General features: G+C 34.7%; 2 protein-coding genes across 2 annotated transcripts; one reads left to right on the forward strand and one right to left on the reverse strand.

Annotated features, from left to right (window-relative positions):
• Positions 1-1567: 1567 nt before the first annotated feature.
• LOC133181077 (arylacetamide deacetylase-like) lies at positions 1568-11929 on the forward strand. The gene is made up of 6 exons (XM_061315618.1): positions 1568-1815; positions 2079-2180; positions 2561-2684; positions 2824-2887; positions 10787-10908; positions 11065-11929. Exons 1-6 carry the CDS (start codon positions 1612-1614, stop codon positions 11736-11738), a joined length of 1290 nt encoding a protein of 429 aa, XP_061171602.1. The 5' UTR covers positions 1568-1611; the 3' UTR covers positions 11739-11929.
• A 5856-nt stretch (positions 11930-17785) lies between these two features.
• On the reverse strand, positions 17786-21936 carry LOC133181427 (uncharacterized). Its single transcript, XM_061315937.1, has 5 exons — positions 21862-21936; positions 20131-20322; positions 19151-19373; positions 18844-18960; positions 17786-18734 (listed from the first exon to the last, which is right to left on the reverse strand). The coding sequence occupies exons 2-5, from the start codon at positions 20242-20244 to the stop codon at positions 17938-17940; spliced, it is 1251 nt and encodes a 416-aa protein (XP_061171921.1). The 5' UTR covers positions 20245-20322; positions 21862-21936; the 3' UTR covers positions 17786-17937.
• Between the last annotated feature and the right edge of the window lie 809 nt (positions 21937-22745).

The raw sequence follows: 22745 nt of genomic DNA on the forward strand, positions 1-22745 counted from the left end.
CAGGAGTGCAACAAAACTGCTTCATAATTACCGATGCTTTTTAACTCTCTTTACTAAAAAATAAGTTGAAAAAAAAATGTTTGATACTATTTGATGTTCAAAACACTATGTCTATCAACAAATTACAGAAATTTTACAGTCAATTCAGGGAATAGTTTTCATCATTTCACATATATTTTAAATACATTTTATATATATTACACTTTGCAAATAATCATGTTTTAAGGTCTTCAACATATGAAAAACCTGCTGTAAACGATGAAAAATATCGACACGGCAAACTGATTTACAAAGTAAGAATGGGTTATTGTGTGTTATAATTTTTAAAACAATGTTAAATAAAATACATATCAGATGTCAGGAGTGCAACACAATAATGTAACATAGGGTCACTTCAAAATCTAGTATTTTTTGTAAGAGAACTCGTATAAAACAATTCTTTTTTGGCTTTGATTTAAAGAATTGACTTGAACGGACAAAAAAGTGAATTTTAGGGAATTTTATTGCTTCATATTTTTTTCATATTAAAACTTTTCAAACCAGAATTAAAAAAATAATGTAAAATAACAATCAAAAAGCCAATTTTTTGTCACATGTACAAGAGAAGATACTCATTCAAGGTCTAGATTTAATCATTTATACCCCTTTTACCATTTTGAAGCATAAAAAACTATAATTTCTTGTGATTATGTATTTTAGAAAGTCTTTTAAGGTGTAATTTTATTATTTTTTTTTTTTAAAAGAAATTTTTCTAATAAAAATCCTGAAACTTTTTAATCCAATTGTCTATTCTATTGCCACTTCAGGATTTTAAACTAGAATGCATTTGCAATATGATGATATAAGTGAAAAAATATGTTACAAGTAGTTGAATTTTGCCAAAAAAAATTCAGTTTGGTGGTCATTTTTTTGAATTCACCCAGTATAGAATTTTTCCTATAGTAACTTTTCGTTAAGATGCTGGTTGTGTCCCCCCCCCTCCCCCCCCCCCCCCGCCCCAACAACTTTTTGTTGCTGTAAGGTCGAGCACTGGCAAATTCCAGGATTCGGACAGTGAATTATTTTTTTTTCTGCTTTTCAGACTTTTTTGGAGCCCCCCCCCCCTCCTTTGAAACCGTTACTACGGACCTGTGTCATGCTTTATGTCAATAATTTTTGGACTGAAAATTTTGAATAATTTTCAGAATGAGTTTCCTTGCTGAATTTAATGTGTATCCAAAGAAAGTTACTTATAATATTGTATATGAATACTGACTGTGTACATGCTTTGAGAATGCGACATATATCTTGATTATAGCATGTCTGGGAGACTTGACGTAGTATTTTAGTAAGACAGACGGACAAAATAAAATTAATATTTCAGTAGATTAATGATCATAAGCAGCAGAAGCAAAGCAAAAAAAAGTAACACATATGCATTGAATTATGCATTACAACCATTGCGATTCCTTACGAATCTAGCTGTTTTTCAAGTAAGTATGTGTTAATTTAAAAGACACTGATATACGTATACAATGACATCTTACGTAATATCCACAGATGCACCTCAGGCAAAGTAAGGAACATTTCATTCAACGCATTCTCTTTCCATTTTCTGTTTGCTGATAGACCATGGGAACTGTGATTTTCGGATCAGGATTTGTGATCGCCTTTTGCCTTGTTGGAGCAGGGTATACGATTGTTGGAGGCCTGTCCATGTTGGTCGTAGCACTCGCCTGTGCTATTGAGTACTTGTATGTTCCTATGCCTGCTACTGCCGAAGAAAAGTTTCAAAGACAGAAGTTTTTGGCGGGATTACGACTCCGTAATCTCTGGGTATGATTAAATATCTATAGTAGATGATACAGTACTGATAATGTGGGTGTGAAGCGCTTTTGTTTTTTTACATTAATTTATTTAGCATACCAATACAAAATGATTATTAAATATAATATTAAACCAATCTGATTAAAATCAGATCCTTTGATCCGCTCACATAGATCTTTGTGAGCGGATCAAAGGATCTGATTTTAATCAGATTGAAACTATAAAAGAATAGAATATGTTATTTATTTTTTTTTTTTTTTTTTGTTAAACAGAAAAAATTGCAGGTTTGGCGGGGGAAAGAACATGAAATGCAGATCGTTCGTGGGAATATCTACCCAGAAATCACTAGCAACCCACCGGATTTAGGAATTTCAGTATGTCACACTATATATATGTTTTCACTGTATTTTCTTTTTCAAAGTAAACCCTATTATAAAACAATTATTGCTGGGTTTTTTCAGTCAATACAATATTTTAGCCATTCTCGAAGTACAACATTCACCTCGTCCTTTGGGCGCGGTGAATGCTGTACTCCTCAGGTGGCTAAATCATCGCATTGACCTCATATATGGTATAGCACAATTCCTCAAGATAAGTCCCATTGGCAATGTTATACTTGTCATTCACAACCTTTCGTCATTTCTTTTACATGCATAGTTGCGTAGTAAATGAAACTTTAGGAAAGAATTGTGAAAAAGATATTTTAAAATGAAAAAAGAATTTGTCTAAACCAGTGCTTTATATTTTAAAATAGACAGAAGACACAGCAATAGAAGGAGTACCTGTTCGTATCTATCGCCCGGCCGATATGAGAGATGTAGAGAGGCTTCCAGGGGTTATTTATCTTCATGGAGGGGGCTTCTGTTCGGATGAATTTGGTAAAAAATTATTGCAGAAGTAATTTTCGGCAGTGAGGATGAAAATGAGATCATTAATATCGCAGATTTAATTATAACTCAATAAACTAAACTCGCTTTAAAATATAATTAAACATCTTCCATTATATTTTGAAAATAGGTTACTACGATGTTATGATCAGACGGATGTTCAAACTGAGGAGGATGATATTTGTTTACGTGAGGTAGGGTATGCTATTCGCTAAGTTTATTTAAGGTAGGCTATGCTACTCAAAATACATGAAGAATGTTATACTAATCACTATAGTCACTATGGTAATGTGAGTAGGCTATGGAACTCAACATATTAAAGTGATTTAAGTTGTGCCCCTTAATATGAATACTTTAGGTAGGTTATTTGCTACTAACAATACTAACATGAGGTAGGTTTGTGATGGTACATACTGTCGTTTTGTACATATTGTCGTCGGCGACAATATATACCTACCCTCACTGCACATATTGTCGTCCATTGGTACATATTGTCGCCGGCGACAATATGTACCAAGGTGAGCCTTATATTCCTCCTGCATAATGGACGACAAAATGTGCAGTCAAGCACAAGCACATATTGCCGTCGTCGACAATATGTACAGTCAAGGTCGGCATATATTGTCGTCGATATAATGAATGGTACAATATGAGAAATTTACAAAAAGGAAAACTTGAAACTTATATATAAAATTTAAAACTAATTTGGTTTTTGAAAATTACCTAGCACTGTTGTCACCTGAAAAACGCAAAGTACTTACAAGGTTGCGGACATCAGCACATAATTTACCAATAGAACGAGGTCGTTACTTAGGGATTCCCAGACAACTAAGAACTTGTACAAATTGTTCTTCTCACCAAGTTGGAGATGAAATTCATTTACTCTTTGAATGCCCAAAACATAATTTACTTAGGCAAAATATGTATGAAAGTATACAACAACATTGTAAACAAATTTTACTTCTTGATAACATGAACAAATTAATATGGATATTGAATTGTGAAAATTATGATGTTCTTAAATCCCTTTGTGAATTGATCAAGGGAGAAATATAATGTGTCTTCTACGTGTATATAGAATTGCATACTTTAAAACTCAATAAATGTTAGTTTGGTCATAAGATATGCAAACATGGTGACTTATAAAGTACCAATGCACTGTCCCGTGGTATCTTTTGCAATTTAGTGGAATATATTTATTCAGTATATATTTTTGTATATGTATATCTCTGGCTTTTTTGCATTATGGTACACGGTGGTACTTGTTTATACTTTACAATGTGTATTTTAAATTGTAAATGTTAGCAATTATCTCAACTTATGAACCATGAGTAAATTGACTAAGTATATGTATTAAGAATAATTATGCTGAATATTACTATTATCACATTTTGTGAATAATTATTATACTTATATGTTCTGTTTAAAAATCATGTATGTAATATGCTCAAAAGGGCCCCGATTTGGAATAATAAATAAATATATATACATGTATATTGTTTTGACGAATATTTACTTGAGAAAAGAAAGAGAGATTAACAAACATACACACACGCACGGAGGGAGACAGACAGCATTACTCGCAATACTGTAGGGAGAAAACTTTTCTAGTCAGAAAATTGTGTAAGGATTGATCATATGTATATCACTATGATATGTCACGATACCGTAAATCTTGAGATATCTGATAAATCAGCCTATTCTATTTTCTTGTAATATATACTTGGAGATTGAATACATGTATTAGGTTTCTTGTTCAATAGTAATGATTATTTGGAAATTATTTTTTTTGCATTATTCTTATATACAATCATGTGCCGTTATACTAGTAATTGGTGTTGAGGTTGGCATTTTTAGATCATCTGAACTGGAAGTTAAGCTGAACGTTTCTGATCACATTTTGTCTGACCGTTCCTTTTTCTGTTAAGTTTTCACTATTTCAGCTTCTTCTCAAGAACTACTGGGTCAATTTCAACCAGGCCCGAAAAACACGGGATGGGGAGAGGGCAGATGGTCCGCCGCCCCAATTTTTATGAGGATACTATTTTGCTATAGTAAATTTCAGGATTCGGACAGTAAATTATCTTTTTTTTTTGCTTGTCAGATAATTTTGGGAAATTGTCCCTCCCCCCTCTTTGGTCAGTTTAATTTTTTTTTTTGGAAGTTGCCCTTCCCCCCAATTTTGAAACCGTTGCTTAGGGTCAGTCAACCAAACTTGCCACAACGCATCCGTGGATAAAGGGGATTAAAGTTTCAAATAAAGGGCCATGCCCTCTTTCAAGGGAATTAGTGAAAATTTAGTGACTTCTTTTAAAAATTTTCTCAAGAACCACTGTGTCAGAAAAGTTTAAAGTTGTGTGAAAGCTTCATTATGAAGTGTAGATTCAGTTATAATCAGATCATGCCCCTCGGGGAAAGGGTGTGGCAACAATAGGTGATCAAAGTTTTTCATAAAATATTTAGAAAAAAAATCTTTTTAAAATCTTTTTTTTCAAGAACTACTGGGTCAGAAGAGATGATACTTATGTGAAAGTTTCATTAAATAGCGTACGTTCAGTTTTGAGGTGCTGGCATGAAAAAGATCCCTCACAGCTCAATGACCATGAGTGCCAAGTATAGTTCTAACTTTGCATACATACAAATAAAACATTCTCGGGATGGACATTCTAGCAGAAAAACAAACAAAAACAAAATCAATTTTGTTCAAATCATAACCCCAGGGGTAGGGTTTGGCCACAATGGATGATCAAAATTTTACATAGAATATATACGGAAAATCTTTAAAAATCTTTTCATAAACCAGACAGATGTAGCACCAGCACCCCCCCCCCCTTCCCAGCGGTTTGATTTTTTTTTTTTTTGCTTTGGTAAATTCTGTTTATTTAACTTGTACGAGTATATGTTCAAATCAAACCGGGCCTAGGGTGGGGCCACAATGGGCGATCAAAGTTTAACATAGGAATATATGTGAAAATTCTTTAAAAATTATCTTCTCAAAAACAACAAAAAAATGATTAGTCATGTTTATATGGAGCATTGCAGTGCATAGTCATACGACATGTTCTGATGGACGACAATATGCGGGTAGGTACACATTGTCGCCGACGACAATATAAACAGGACGACAAAATGTACCGTCACAATCACGCTGCATGAAATAGCACACGAGACACGTCAGTGTGATTCACACACCAATTACATTCACAAAACTACCAAAAAACAACGAAAGAAATCTTTAAGCAACAATATCTGTGGGGCGACAATATGTACAGTGAGGGTGAGACACATAATGTCGCCAGCGACAATATGTACATTGTCGCCAACTTTTCAGTCGGCGACAACATGTACCGATGGACGACAATATGTGCAGTGAGGTTAGGTACATATTGTCGCCGACGACAATATGTACAAAACGACAATATGTACCGTCACAGGGTCGTTCAATAAATAATGCAAAAGATCATCTAAAATTAAGACAAACAAGTAAAGCAGATTCTTAATATTTTCAAACTCAAAGTATTTCCTGTTATCCTTTACACTTGTCTTAAGTCTTTGTACACTTCACCGGAAAACCTCGGCATATTCATCATTAAGAATGCCCAAAAGGCACTGATGAATAGCACTTCCCATGACATATCTGAAACTTTAAAGTCTTCCTTTGTATTCTTGCGTTTTTGGATTAAATAGATCTCACAATTGCTGAGATCTAGTGAATATGGGGGGGGGGGGGGGGAGGGGGGAGGGATGGTTAAGCTCCATAAACTTTCCTTCCTTCAAAATTTTATTTATTTCTCTATGCTTATTTGCAGTAGCATTGTCAGGTACATGAAAATTAAACTGGGGACCGGTATTTGGACTTCCTTTACAGGAAATCTGTTTAACTTTCTTTAGTGCAATTTTAACATAAAAGTAACCATTGATGGGCTTTCCTTAAGGTGTATGAAAATGTTTTACTGGACCTCTTGATAAAAAGAAAACTAATAAAACATGTTTGGAGCCCTTGGCACTCTTTGCAGCAATAGGACGACAACTTTCTCTCTGACTCCACATTTTATTATTGGTCTTCTTTTATGGCTATACAAAGTGCAACCACGTTTCGTCATCCATCACCCTAGTTTATCAAATCTTTTTTTCTTTTATAAATGTATATTTTTAAAAAGATCATTGGCACATTTGAAGCGTGTTTTCTCTTAGGCATTTGTAGGGAAATAAGGCACCCATCTGACAGATTTTTTGTTAGATCATTTCCTTTATCAGAACTCCATAAGCTGTTGTGATGATGAAATGTTCAGTGTCTTAGAAATGTCTGTCAATATAAATCTGGCATTTTTAGATATCATATTGCTCACTGCAACGATATTGTTTGTGTCCCTACAAATTTCGATTGACCAGTTTAACTCTCTTTTTTACTTTTGAATTTCTGAATCCATCTGAAAACTATACAGCGTTAAAGACTACAAGTAGTTTTTCCAAATCAAATTCATATCTTTAATATAGGTTCTTCCTCTGTTTGTGTTTTTTACATACGTCATTTTCATGTTCTTGGCAGAGATCATTTTTAAACAGTTTCCACTTTTCAGCTCAGTGTAGTGACCATGGTTACCTTAAAAGGGAATTTCTTTGCAGGATAATGGGAAAAAGCACGGGATTTTCTGTGATTAGTTCCGTAATAGAACTTTTCAACTGTTAAAAAATAAAATGAAATACTTCTACATTTAATATGATAAAATGTGTGTTGCATTACTTATTGAATGACCTCGTGCATTGTGAGTATAGCATAACCCATCTTTCTTGATAAAGCTAGTAGCATAATGTACCTCACGTAAACATAGTGAGTAGCATATCTTATTTCACAATAACATAGGGAGTAGAAACCTTGTGACGGTACATATTGTCGTTTTGTACATATTGTCGTCGGCGACAATATGTACCTACCCTCACTGCACATATTGTCGTCCACCGGTACATTTTGTCGCCGGCTGAAAAGTTACACATGTACATATTGTCGCTGGCGACATTATGTACCTCACCCTCACTGTACATATTGTCGCCCCACAGATATTGTTGCTTAAAGATTTCTTTTGTGGTTTTTTGGTAGTTTTGTAAATGTAATTGCTGTGTGAATCACACTAACGTGTCTCGTATGTTATTTCATGCAGCGTGATTGTGACGGTACATTTTGTCGTCCTGTTCATATTGTCGCCGGCGACAATTTGTACCTACGCCCACTGCGCATATGTTGTCCATCAGAACATGTCGCATGACAATGCACTGCAATGTTCCATATAAATATGACTAATCATTGCTTTGCTGTTTTTGAGAAGATAGTTTTAATAGAAGTTTCCCATATATTCCTAAAATTGTAAAACTGAGATCATCCATTGTGGCCCCACCCTAGGCCAGGTTTGATTTGAATCTGCGCTACCTGATAATGCTTCCATGTAAACATTACTTATCACAGGCCCTACCGCTGTTCCTCAGTGATGGATCCAGAAATTTCAGAAAGGGAGGGGGAGGAGGGGGTTGCGGTTCAGATTTTTTTTGGCAAGCAAAAAAAAAGTCATTTGTATGTAAAGGTGTTTTAATGTATATGCTAAGTAAATAATCTAATTATAAAATTTAACCTATGTTCTAAATTGAGAGTATATACTAGTTAAACAAACAGAATTTACCAAAGCAAAAAAAAATCAAACCAGTGGGGGGGGGGGGGGGGGGGGGCGCCGGTGCTACATGTGTCTTTGATTTTTGAGAAGATTTTAAAGATTTTCTGTATATATTCTTAGGTAAAGCTTTGATCACCCATTGTGGCCTCACCCTACCCCTGGGGTCATGATTTGAACAAACTTGTTTATGTTTGCTGTTATAATGTCCCTCTCGAGAATTTTTCAATCATGGAGACGTCACCACTTGTCGGTGGAGGGCCGCAAATTTAGACCTTTACTCGATACTCAGAGTCATAGCAGTGAGGGATCTTTTTCATGCCTGTACTTCAAAATTGAACGTACGGTATGAAAGCTTTCACATAAGTATCATCTCTTCTGACCCAGTAGTTCTTGAAAGAAGACTTTGAAAGATTTTTTTTTCTAAATAGTATATGAAAAATATTGATCACCTATTGCAGCCACACCCTTTCCCATCAGGGACATGATCTGAATAAAACTGATTCTACACTTCACAATGAAGCTTTCACATCAATTTTAGCTTTTCTGACACGGTGGTTCTTGAGAAGATTTTTAAAAGATGCCACTAAATTCTCGCTAATTTTTAACTACTTCCATTAAAAGAGGGCATGGCCCTTCATTTGAACAAACTTGAATCCCCTTTATCCACGGATGCTTTGTGACAAGTTTGCTTGAAATTGACCCAGAAGTTCTTGAGAAGAAGCTGAAATTATGAAAAGTTTACAGACAGATGGACTGTCAGACAAAATGATCAGAAAAGCTCACTTGAACTGCCAGTTCAGGTGATTTAAAAATGTCAACCCCAACACCAATATAAGAATAACGCAAAATAAAAAATTCCAAATAATCATTACTACTGAACAAAAAAACTAATACAAGTATTCAATCTCCAAGTATGTATTACAAGAAAAAAAGAATAGGCTGATTTATCAGATATCTCAAGAATTACGGTATCTTGACATATTATAGTGCTGTACATCAATCCTGGACACAATTTTCTGACCAAAAAGTATTCTCCCTAAAATATTGCAAGTAATGCTGTCTGTCTCTCTCCGTGCGTTTGTGTTTGTTGGTCAATCTCTCTTTCTTTTCTCAAGTAAATATTCGTCAAAACAATACATGGACGACAATATACATGTATGCCGACCTTGACTGTACATATTGTCGCCGACGACAATATGTGCTTGTGCTTGACTGTACATTTTGTCGTCCATTATGCAGGAGGAAAATAATGCTCGTCTCGGTACATATTGTCGCCGGCGACAATATGTACCAATGGACGACAATATGTGCAGTGAGGGTAGGTATATATTGTCGCCGACGACAATATGTACAAAACGACAATATGTACCGTCACAGTTTCTCTTTTAGGATATGTGGTAGGCTATTCTACTGTTGTTGTTTTTTTTTGTTTTGTTTTTTTTTTGTTTTTTGTTTTTGTTTTTTGTTTTTTTGTGTGTTAGGCATGGTAATCATTATGTTTACTTGAGTGTATATGTATATTTTAACATGAAGTAGGGCATGCAACTCACTGTTTTTTGTGAGACAGGTTATGCTACTCACTATGTTTTTTGTGAGATAGGTTATGCTACTCACTATGTTTTTTGTGAGATAGGTTATGCTACTCACTATGTTTTTTGTGAGATAGGTTATGCAACTCACTGTGTTCGTCAGATAGGTAGTGCTTTTCACTATGTTTACGTGAGGTAGGATATTCTCCTTTCTGTGTTTATCAAAGGTTATACTTCTTACTGTGTCAACATAAGGTAGGTTATTCTATGTATGAATACTTACGTGAGGTAGGAAATGGTACGTACTATGTTTACGTGAGTTAGAGGTTATGCTACTCACTATGTTTAAGGTTATTCTACTCACTAGGTAAGTTATGCTTTTCACTATATTTACGAGAAGTAGGTTATAATTTTCACTCTGTTTCCTTGAAGAAGGTTGTGCTACTTACTATGTTCATTCAAGTTTGGTAATGTTACTTTCTATGTTCGTCAGATAGGTTATATGCCACTCACTATGTTTACATGAGGTAGAGTATGCTACTTACTTGCATTTAATATATTTTCCTCTGTTCAACAGCAATTTTCACATTATATAAATGAATGATTTTTTTACATTCATAAATGATTTTTTTTTTCCTTTAATTAAAATTACGAGGGGCATTTGAAAAGTCCTGAGAACTGTTTGATAAAATATTGCTTCTCGAATTGCAAGTTTTAATATCATCTGAAGCAAAATATCACATCTAAAGGTTTACCATAAGAAAATATAAAGGAATAATTATGTTGATAAATGATATTTTTAATTTTTGCCTAGAAATTGGAGTTGATACACATTTCAAAAGATCTTAGTCGTCCAGTATCTCTACATCTATATTTCTTCTCTTACATTTACTTTGTATAGATATCGTCTGGCGCCGGAATTTCCATTTCCCGCTGCGGTGGACGATTGTTTCGCTGTAACACGATACGTACAGAGAAATACCGAAGAACTTAATATGGATTCTGAAAAACTTGTCCTGATGGGTAAACAATATCTCTCTCTTGAATAAAATATGATCATCATGATAGTTAGTGCAAATTAAGTTTCAGATTAAGAATCATTGTGAAAAAAGAAACCACTTACGGTACATTTATAAGCGCTATAAAAAGAAAATATTTTAATTTTAAACTTTTTTATAGGGGATGGTGCAGGTGCAAATTTGACCATGAATATGTTGACAAGAATGATAACGGAAGCTGTACCCGATCTACCAAAGTTCAAAGTTCAGATAGCCTTGGTTCCATTTATTCAAGCTTTGAGTTTTATGACTCCGTCTTATCAAATTTATGACAATCATAAAGCTCCAACTTTTCCGAATGCTGAGTTTATGTTAAAATTCTTGATCACATATGCGCTTGGTTTTGCGACTCTTGACAATTCTGAAATAGGGAAGTTACTGGAAAATGCCCACTGGACTGACGAAATCAGGAAGTCTTATTATCCAAAACTCGTTAGTAGTGATGTCCTTCCGAAAAGTTTGGAGAAACCGACGATTAAGAAGACGATGTCTAAGATAACGGATTCCGGATTGGCAAGAAAGTTGAACGACAAGTTTCCGAATCCTTTGTTCTCACCTCTGTTTGCTGATGACGAAATTCTCAAAAAGTTACCAAAAACGTACATTTTGTCCACGGAGATAGATTGCATACGAGACGATGCATTTTTCCTCGCAGACAGATTGCGTAAACTGGATGTTGACGTCACGCATCGTCACTGGAGCGGAATGGACCATCCATTTCTGTTCCTCGAGTTTTATAAGAACTCTTTTAAAGCGTTAAAGGAAATCGTAACTTATTTGGATAAAAACTTGTAGAAAGGAATCCATGCAATTTTGTGTGTGGAATAATTCTTCATGTACTTGAATTTCTCATTGAAAACTTGCTTATTATAAACACTTATGTACGTATTTGTGAAATAACATGAACATGAAATTTCTCTGCGTACACAGAAATAGGTGCTTATAAAGTTGGAATTGCATCTAAATATAAGAACAACAACCCTAGAGTCAGATTATTGCAGCATTTCTATATTCCAAATTTTAATAAGCTTATATTGCTTATCATCCGTGATACATATTAATCAAAATGAATAAAACCAGAATAAATACTAAGGCCAGGGAGTAACTGAAATAATCGTGAATCTCTAAACACTATTTTAAAAATTCCCTCAAAATGTATAAAATTTTCCTGGTCGAAGAAACAACCTCTATTCAATACCAAGATAGTTTTACCATCTGTAGAAATCATACTGAGTTAGTCGTTCGCATGCTAAAGAACCCCCACTGCTCAGTGGGTTTGAGTGCCGAGAAAAGGTATAAATTTGAAGCTTATCACCGGTATTTGATGACTCTAATATGAGTGAAAAATTCTCGCAAGGGATGTAAAACAACAATCGGTCAATCGAAGTATACTGAATATGCTGTAAAGTATTCTTCCGCAAACAATAGTATGAAATCAAAACTATGAATAGTTAGAACCATGGGCGGATACAGGATTTGTGATTAGGGGGGGGGGGGGCGTGGATAACTTCGTTCAGGCAGGGGGTCTGGGGGTCCAGGGCGAAGCCCTGGTGGGGGCCCAGGGGGCGAAGCCCCCGGAATTAAGCTCCTAGGTTTTCGTGTATTTTAAGAGTAAAACCAGGCACAATAATAGTGGTATTGGTTAGTTTATATGTACCAAAGTTTGGCATTATTAATACTAGTCATATCATACTTTGAATAGAGGGGGCCCAGGGGGCGAAGCCCCCGGAAGCTCCTGGGTTTTCGTGTATTTTAAGAGTAAAACCAGGCACAAAAATCGTGCTATCGGTTAGTTATATACCAAAGTATGGCATTATTAATATTAGTCATATCATACTTTGAAAATTTTAGGGGGGGGGGGCGTGCGCCCCCCACGCCCCCTTTAAATCCGCCAGTGAGAACTGCCACATAATGATAAATAAATATTCTCTGTCGAAGTATTTCTCTGAATAAACTTTTTTTTATTTGGGAGGGATATGCTTTTAATTTTTTTTTTTAACTGAATCAAACATCTATTTCATATAATAGTACATAGTAAAGACTTTATTGTGCTTAGTTTGTGCTTTAATTTTCGCAAAATGCATTGTATGTAATTTAAAAGAAGTTTTAACGATAACTTAATTTTGAGTATGTCCTTCGGTCTTTGTAATAAAATTAATTATTTAAAAAATCTATGCATGGAGTTCATATTTGGCCCAGTACTATCGTGAATCCTGGAACACAGCTAAGATTGACAGAAAACACAGAATCTTTCATCTTCTTATATATACATGTAGTGTATACACGAATGTGTAAATAGCCAAAGGAGTCCAGACCCGAGATTATGAAATATCTTAAGCCTTAGTCAAAATCTTTATGCTGTACTAGAATATTTTAGAGGTCAAGCAAACCAACAATAAAATATGCTTCAATATTGCTTCATAAAAATCTTGTTATCTGCGAATTTAGAGATTAATTCAATAATTAATAAATCATTAACAGTCGATTGAAAATTTGATTCAAGTCTACAAGTCTGTTTCAAGATCCTGGGGCCAGGTAGCACCCTTTCTTCTCAACATGACCTGACTTCGATCCTGAGGTTCCATGGGTAGAGACGTCAGGGAACGATATGGTTGTTACCCAATCATCCTCTAAGATATTTTGGAATGAAGGGACTAAAGAGAAACAATGTCTTAAGCTATAAATTAGGATTACAAGCATGGACTTTGTTCATGTAAGAAATGGTGGCCAAAAGTAAAATGATGGTCGAGATGATCAAAAGCACAGTACTGAGTAGGAAAATATAAGAAAGAATTTGAATGTAAATGTAACTTACATGTACCTCAGCGAGGTGTGCTGTTGGAAAACCTTCATTTCTTGTACTTTCCTTACGGCAGATGACAAAAAGTTTAAACACAAAAAAATCTTTCATATTTTAATAACACTGCAAAAACCGGATAGAGAGTCACAATACATGTATTTTTAAGGTTTTCTCTTATAAAGGTTCAGACGAAAGGACTTGCATCAATTATTACTAGACACTGAAAATCGACAGTGATAGATTGTTGACAGTAACAAAACAAGAGGCCCATGGGCCATATCGCTCACCTGAGCACTTAAGATAAGAAAAAGCAGAAATCAGTTTAGTACTGAAAAGTTGAACTATATATACATGAAAGTGGTCAAAGGGGATGATTTCTATACTACCTGAAGATGTTTCCATATTAATTTTCTTTAACTAATCATGGCTTTAGAAGATTTTTCAAGAATTTTCCCGATACCATTAATCTTCTACTGTGGCCCCACCCTATCCCCGGGGGTCATGATTTGAACAATCTTGAATCTACACCACCTGAGGATCTAGCCAATCATGGCTTTGCTGTTCTCGAGAAGAAGATTTTTAAAGAATTTTCCTATATATATCTACGTGAAACTTTGATTGTCCATTGTGGCCTCAGTGTACCACCGGGGGTCATGATTTGAACAGTTTGAATCCAGACTACCTGAGGATGCTTCCATATAGATAACTAAAGACCAATCATGGCTTTGCTGTTTTTGAGAAGAAGAATTTTAAATATTTTTCCTACAAGTGTATATACATGTATTCCTATGTAAAACTTTGATCGTCCATTGTGGCCCAACCCTAGCCCCGGGGGTCATGATTTGAACGAACTTAAATCTATACTACCTGAGGATGTTAGGTTTTATCTTACCTGGCCCAGTGGTTCTTGAGAAGAAGATTTTAAAAAGATGTCATTAATTTTTCTCTAACTTTTAATTGTCTCTGATTGGAAGAGGGCGTGACTCTTCATTTGAAGAAACTGAAATTCCCTTTACCCAAGGATACTGTGTGGCAAGTTTGGTTGAAATTGGCCAAGTGGTTCTTGAGAAGTCGAAAATGTGAAAAGTTTACAGACAGACGGACGTCGGACAAAATGTGATCAGAAAAGCTCACTTGAGCCTTCAGCTCAGGTGAGCTAAAAATGAATTTCATAGTTGGGGATTAGCAGTACTGTAAAATGATATTGAGCAGGGAATTTGTAATCTATTGAGATCTATTGATAAATCAAAAATGGCTCATTTACTAATTTTTCCCTCCACTCTTACACAATCCAACAAATCTGAAATACCATATTAATCTATTAATCTATATAATACAATTTTCTACCTGAACCCCCCCCCCCCAATTGCCGAAGATTATGTGATATATATATATGTAAAAAAAAAATTTACGAAAGACATTTTTTTTTGACATTTGATCTTTTATTTTCGTAAACAATATATACAATAAACAATATATTTGTACAATTTATACAAAAGAAAATAACTTTTAAGTCTATAAACATATGCATTTTGTGCATAGTAACCTCCAGTATGAATGATTCTTCGGACAATATACATTTTTAACAAAACTAATATCATCAGAATCTGTAAGCACTTGTACTTCATGCACGAATAAAAATGTTTCATTCATGCAAAAAAGATCCTTAAGAATAAGTCCCCTATTTTGTCAAAGATAACCGTCAAAGTTCTTTTTTTTTTTTTAGAAAAAAAGACTAGCTAGCCAACTAGTTCAACATCGTTGTCAAGAAAAAAACATCGATGTTTCTAAAAGTCAAGGACTAATTGGGACTTCGAGATCTGGACTTAGATTTAATCCCTTAACATCCACCTCGGGATGTGGTAATGTTCGATCTCATCTTCTCGTAGACCAGTATCGACATCTGTTCCTACATCATGCGGGTTAATGATAATATATCTCCTTATACGATGATTATCTGAAATAAAATGATACTTTTACTGCTTCCAAAATTACCTACGTTTGAAGTTGAATAGATAACAAGAATTCCACAAATGGGACAATGCGGAATAGCTTTTATCCATTATCTCACAGTTAAGATTTTCATAGTTACTTCTCTCCTCCATCCGTTTTTTGATCTCCATGATGCCCATTAATATACAGGAAAGTATAGTATCAGGGGGGGGGGGGGCAAAAAAAGTGGCTAAGCCCCCCCCCCCCAGCCCCCCTGGTTCCGACCCCTATGATTTACAATACGATATTTTTTGTTCATAATTAAAATTTAGTATACATGTTTTTAAACGTTAAAAAAAATCATATGATACCAATATATCTGTTATATTTTAAGACTCAACTACATGTACAATAAGTTTCCAGGGAAGTTTTAACTTTGTTAAAACAATAAATATTACTATGTCTTTTATTTTCTAACGTCTTTTATTTCCTAAACAAAAGCTAAATGGCCCAATTTTTATTTTGCAAGAAAATGAATGAAATATTTGGTAAAACTCAGGAGCTTAATTCTAGACCCTCATCAGCAGTATCATTTTTTGCAAAGATAGACTTAATATAGGCATTGAAAATTGGGGCTTACCTTTTTTTTTCGTTGGTTTAGCCCCCCCCCCCCCTTTCAATTAGCCACCTCACTTTCAATTTGCTTCCGACGCCTATGAAATCAAACTAGTAGATCATAGCATTCAACGATGTGGTTAACATTTTAATTTCTCAAAGATCTTTAAAAAAGATATCAATGTATGATAGAACAATGACAAAATAATGAATGATTTATTTGGATTTGGCATTGATTAAATATAGAATTTCAAATTTTATCATACAGCCATGATTATTTAAAATTTAAATCGAAAAGTATGACACAGAACAATTTGAAACACAAATATTTCTTGGATGTTACTGAGATTTTTTTCTCCGAATAATTCTCTCTTTTTTCTTTTCTTTCTTTTTTTTGGGGAATTTTTTTTTTTTTTTTTGGAAAATGATGTGTACACACTTGCGTATAGGCAGCCACGCGCCTGGTATTAAAGATTATAAAGAATTATTAATAATAGCATCAGTTGATTGTAGTTTAGATAGTCTAGACCCCTTGCAAGAGATGAGATGATCACGGAGCGAGCACTTTTCCTACTCTAGGCCTATTTTGATACATATTATATTGTAAATATGCATATATTTAATATTTATAGTATTTGTTTCGCAAAAATTATATGATAAATTTATTTTGCATAAAACAGTGATAGATCGGTTTGTAGAGAGGTCTAATATTGATATTTTATGTCTAAAATATCCACATTTATTTGATGTTATGATGTTAATGTCGTTAAATAGCGGCTGGCCACGAACTTAACGGATAAGCCTTGTATATTTAGTAAACGAACTTTACGGATAACCGTTGTACATGTATACTGTAAATTAGATATAGGGACATTTTCTATAAGGCCGTTTCGCAGCCTACAATGACTTCAAATTTTCAAGTAGTATTTTTTCCTTGAAAATTGCGTAATTCAGTAGCTATAGGCTAATGATGCAATTTAATGATAAATATTGATTGGTTAATGGTGCTATATAGTATTTGATTTGTTATAGTATAGGGTCACGAAGTAATGTACTATCGGTCCGTATTAGCATTAGAGTAATGGGAAAACTCAAGAGGGTGGGTGTGTTAGGCAACTTCTTTTTATGTCATAACCACCTTTAACCAACACCAATCTTTGCATGACTGTAAACTTCTTATAAACATAAAAAGTGACTACCCGATTATGAACTTGGTTAAAGGTGCATGGTTATAACATGTAAATAAAAACTTTTCAATTCATTTTTCACGATATTTGCAAGAAAAGCTAATTACTCTCAATAACGGCTATTAGCTTATGTAAATTACTTCAGTAAGAGTACGTACATGTTTATGTTAATTTAACAAGAATTACCATTACATGAATGATGTGATGTCTTTTCTAGCTCCAGCAGTTGGGTGCAAGACCATACGCGTATGTATGACGAATGACTGCATGGTTTTAAATACATGCTCAGTAATGAACAAAGTAGTATATAAGTTAATACAAATTTATTAGCAATAAAGAAATCTTATCCCTGAAAAAGGATTCAGTGAAAATAATTATCAAATCTCATATATATCACAGACATTGACATGCATGTACATGTATGTATTCGTATATCACCAAAATCAGCAACAAACTAAAATTAGCGTTTCAAATTAAGAACAAGATAAGCAATTAATCCTGTTGCCGCGATACCAATAACAGTTTTGTTCAGATTGCTGGATTGAGCGCTGAACGGGACAGTATTTCCCACTTCCTGTCGTCTGCACAGTCCTGTCTTTGTTGAACCTTCATTTGTTGTAGAGTCCTCTGGGAAAGGCTGTGTATTTCCCTTGGGGGGATAATTGTTATTATCAAAGTATTCATTGATATGACCGCCCTGCGTTTTAGCAACACTGCCCATGTCATCAGTCTCATTGTTTGGAACAATTCTTTCGGCACAGTTATCGGTGTCACCACGAAGTTGCGCAGGTCCTTCAATTGCAGCTGAAGTATCCATTGACATAAGCTGCGTTCCTCCTAATGTAACGCCAGAGGTATTTTTCTCATCTTTCTCTGCGTGACTTCCGTTTGAACCGGGACTTACGTCAGTAGGTATACTATTTGAATTCCTCGAAGCGACGTACAGTTCTGACTCTCCCTGGCTACTCTCTTGTCTAGCAATGGTTGTGACTTCAAGAGGATACGACAGGAGGTGACTCTGTGAAGCACTCTCTGTAAAAGCCATCGTGGTATAACTATCCCAGTCTAGATGTCTTAATTCCTTGATATGACGTAGATCTTCCAAAATATCTTTTCTTTCCATTTCTCTCAGAATACAGACGAGTTGTTCGAGATTAAAAGCTGGATTTTTTGCGAGGTCATGGTAAAATTTTGTAACATGACTCCCGTCTTTATCCGTATATACCTCAAACCGTCCCACCTCCTCAACAGTGTACTCTGACAAAAGAAGGAAAGGTGTCATCAAACTAAGGCATGTTTAATTGATGAGTATATCAAGTGATGGAATAAAAGTTTTTAATCATATAAAGGTACACATTTACTGTACCTAAATGAGCTGCCAAATCTTTCCACTTGGAGTCCACATCCAGTTTCTTCAGAATTTGGACAACAGTGTAAGGCAACTTATCGAGAGGAGTTGACCAATCAATCTTTTCTTTTCTTTCTGTTTAAAAAATAAATATGCTTTTATTAATAGAACGTTTTGTAAACCATTTATTTAAACTTCGAAGGTTTAAAATACCGGTATTCTCGCAAAAAAAAAAAAAAGCCGGTCAATTTTTTTTTATCACAATAGGAAACAAAATAATAATCCATTTAAGATACAGTGGAAAGATTAATGTAATATGACTTACTATATTTTTCTTTATTATGAAGATAATTCTTGTTTATGTGCGTTTCCGAGAGAGATTCGATATTTGCTTCTAACAAATCAGCGACATCATCCATGTCAACTAACGGATGTCGTAAAGCTGCCATAAACTGTTCCCACCATCTATCTTTCCTCGGCAGCTCCTCCAGTAATAAAGTGCTTGCTGAAACTTGACCCTCATTTTCTAATCTGCACCTTATCTTTTGCTGAAAAGAATTGATAAATTATGATAATAAACGCTTGTTTTTGTCTTAACTTTTAAAAAAATATTCACCATTATGTGCAAAGTAATTTGATGCAATCATTTATGGAAACATAGTAATTGTGAATTATTTCAATAATTTACTTCAATTCAGGCGCTAAAACTTTTCAAGATATAGCTAAAAATACTGGATTGACATGTTGTACCGGTATATTCAGGTTCCTTTGGAGAAATTTGTAAAAATTAAAACAATAAAAGATTATTCATTCCTCTATTAAAAAAAATGTTGCAAATAGATTATCAAACATAAAAATGTTTACTATAGATAAGTACCGCATGACAATTTCAAGATTGTTCCACAAAATTTGGGCAACCGGAAGTTGGGTGGACAGGGTATGGACACCATGGCACTGGATGACTTTTAGGCGATGTGATAGTCAATCGCTGTACATTATTTGATTTTTAACTGGAAGAATAGTTCTGTTGCAACCTTATGGACCACCATCGGTAATCACCAACTCCAAATATAGGCAAAAACTGTGCGCAGTGCACGTTGGGAAATTGGTTTTCGGGCAAGAAAGTCATTTAAAGGTCTTGTCATGATACAAAGACTTTTGTCAATCCCATTGTTTTAGAAAAGATGGCATATATTATATACTAGTACCGATCAGGCAAATGTTCCATTCATAAATAAGAATAACAAGTGGTGCGTTAGCAATTTTGTCTAGTGTATGTTTTATTGTTGAAACAGTAATTCAAACCTTTGCCTGTATTGAAAGACATGTAAGGTGTGGTAGTAACTCTGCGGGATGCAAGCGCCTTATCAACTCAACAAGGTTGTCACGGATAATTCGTCTCCGGCAATCATCGGACATGGTTCAGATTACCAGAATGTAGTCTTTTCTTTATAGGTAAAAGTACAACACATGGAGGTTGTCAATTCCGAAACAGACCTGTTGAATATTGAAAAAATCTGACTTAATAAATAACATTGACTTGGACACACACACCCTCAGAGAGAGAGAGAGAGAGAGAGAGAGAGAGAGAGAGAGAGAGAGAGTTTACTAGTACTTTGGCTAGTTGGGTACATTACGTATTTACGTGTAATTTAAACTTTTTTCCAGAGTGCATTTTTCATGTTTCATTAATATCAGTTGGAGAGGACAGACAAGTCACTTGGTTTTCGGATATCAGATGCAAAGATTTTCAATTAGGAGACGCTCCCTCCTATACACATACCCGAAATTCAACCAGATTTACAATATACATGGAAAAGCAGTAGGGCCTTTCACACCCTTACAGGTCCGTAGGAAGCAATTTCAGTTGTGGGGGGCACAGCCATACATTTTCAGTTGGGGGCACAACTACACTACGAAAAATCCTTGACAAGCCAAAAAAAAAAGTTATTAAATTTTTCTATTGAGGGGACACAAGCATATAGTAGCTATGTTTTCTATAGTATTCTATATATCGGTAAAATTATTGGGGGCACGGCCCCCCGCCCCGCCCCCCTCCTCCAGCCATGCCTTACTTATGGTCTATTGCAAGGACCAATCGTGCTCGTAGGAGGAAAGGGCGCTGAAGGAGCGAGAATCGAATGGGTTTGCGTTGAGAGATCGAAATTGAGAAGGCGAGGGAGCGAGGTCAACATGTTGCTCCTTTGCTCTCTCTCGAGCTCGCTTTTTTCGTTCTCAAATTCTCATTCTCTCACCCTATTAGCTTCATAATTGTAGCTTTCTGGGACAGAAATTCGAACAAACATACCAGAGATCTGGTATGTCTATCCGATATATTATAGACGAGGAAATGAAAAGGGTGTAGACCTGTGCTATATATAGAAGACTCGGAATATAATCCAGTTTACAGTTATGGACAAGTGGAAATAATATTCTTTTTAATGCGGATCAGACATCATAAATTACTTTCACAATTATGATTAATATCTGACTTGTTAAGTGTTTGAGGGGTATGTTATCAGCCTTTATATCAAAAAGATCAATATATCTCCTATTCAAACAATGAGATATGGAAATACAACTGAATTTGATGAATGGCTTCAATTTTTTTTTTCATTTTCATAAAATACATGTTATTATGAGCATCACAGGTAATATAGGAGTATAAATAGTGTACACTTAGGAATTTATCTATAGTTCCGGAATTTTTGTTACGTAATAGATGCACTATATATAATATATATAAGTATTGAAGGAATTCAAAATGTCAACTACTGATTTTAAATTTATAATCACTTTTCAACTGTCGCTTTTTTCATGTTTGATAACACTTATATAATACACTCATACTATCGCAAGCACATATACCGAGATGGAAATAAGCACTTCGCGCAGCAATACTCTCGAGTCTCGATGTAAACAAAGTTCAATTCTAAAAATAAGCTGTACCTAAGTACATACATGATTTGATTTCAAAATATCATGAGGATGAGGAAAAAGAAACTTAGAATGCAGGTGATTCATGATGAATAATACCTTCAATGTAGAAATCCTCCATACAGAATCGACAGGCTGTGCTATCGTTGTTGTCCTTCCTATATCAGCTGACAAATCCAACGATAGAAAAAGAAAGTACGGTTTTCAGTGAATCTATAAATAGAGTGGCGCGATGTCATAGGAAAACATTTATAGATGCGCGTGGAGTGGATCAAACATTTTAGTGGTTTAACTTTCCTTTTGCTTTTAAATAAAAAAAATTGAAAAGGAGGGCTTGTTTCTTCATAGATTAAATTCCTTATAGCATATAAATGAACAATGATGAATATCGTTAGATGCCTAAAAAATTAGGATGTATCATTGTATGCTTAAACACCCAATTTTACGTTAACGCCCCCAAAATTTGCTCTTTTATTTCTAATATACGTGAATGATGTTGCCGAAAATATGACATCTGTTTGCAGACTATTTGCAGACGATAACTCTTTACAAGAAAGTTCAAGTGACGTTCGCCTTATTGAACATAACCTAAATCACGATTTAAAAATTCTGGATGAGTGGTTCAAAAAATGGCTATTAAAATTTAATCCAAGTAAAACAAAAGTAGTGTTTTTCAGCTTAAAAAATACAAATCAATTACCTGCATTATTTTTTGGGAACTGTCAGCTAGAATATGTAACACAACATAAACATCTTGGTGTTATTTTCTCATCTAAATTAGGCTGGACTGATTACATTGATAGTATTGTCAGTAAAGGCTACAAAAAACTTGGACTTCTAAAGAAACTTAAATTTTCAGTGTCTAGAGATACTCTATCCAAAATTTACGTTTCCTTTATTCGACCACAACTTGAGTATGCATCTGAAGTTTGGTCAGGCTGTTCGTTTGCAGATATTGAAAAACTTGAAAAGGTTCAGTTGAG

The sequence above is a fragment of the Saccostrea echinata genome, unplaced genomic scaffold, assembly GCF_033153115.1.
Source record: "Saccostrea echinata isolate AGI-Se365-2 ecotype Australia unplaced genomic scaffold, CSIRO_AGI_Sech_v1 ptg000008l, whole genome shotgun sequence".
In the NCBI taxonomy this organism is placed as follows: Eukaryota; Metazoa; Mollusca; class Bivalvia; order Ostreida; family Ostreidae; genus Saccostrea; species Saccostrea echinata.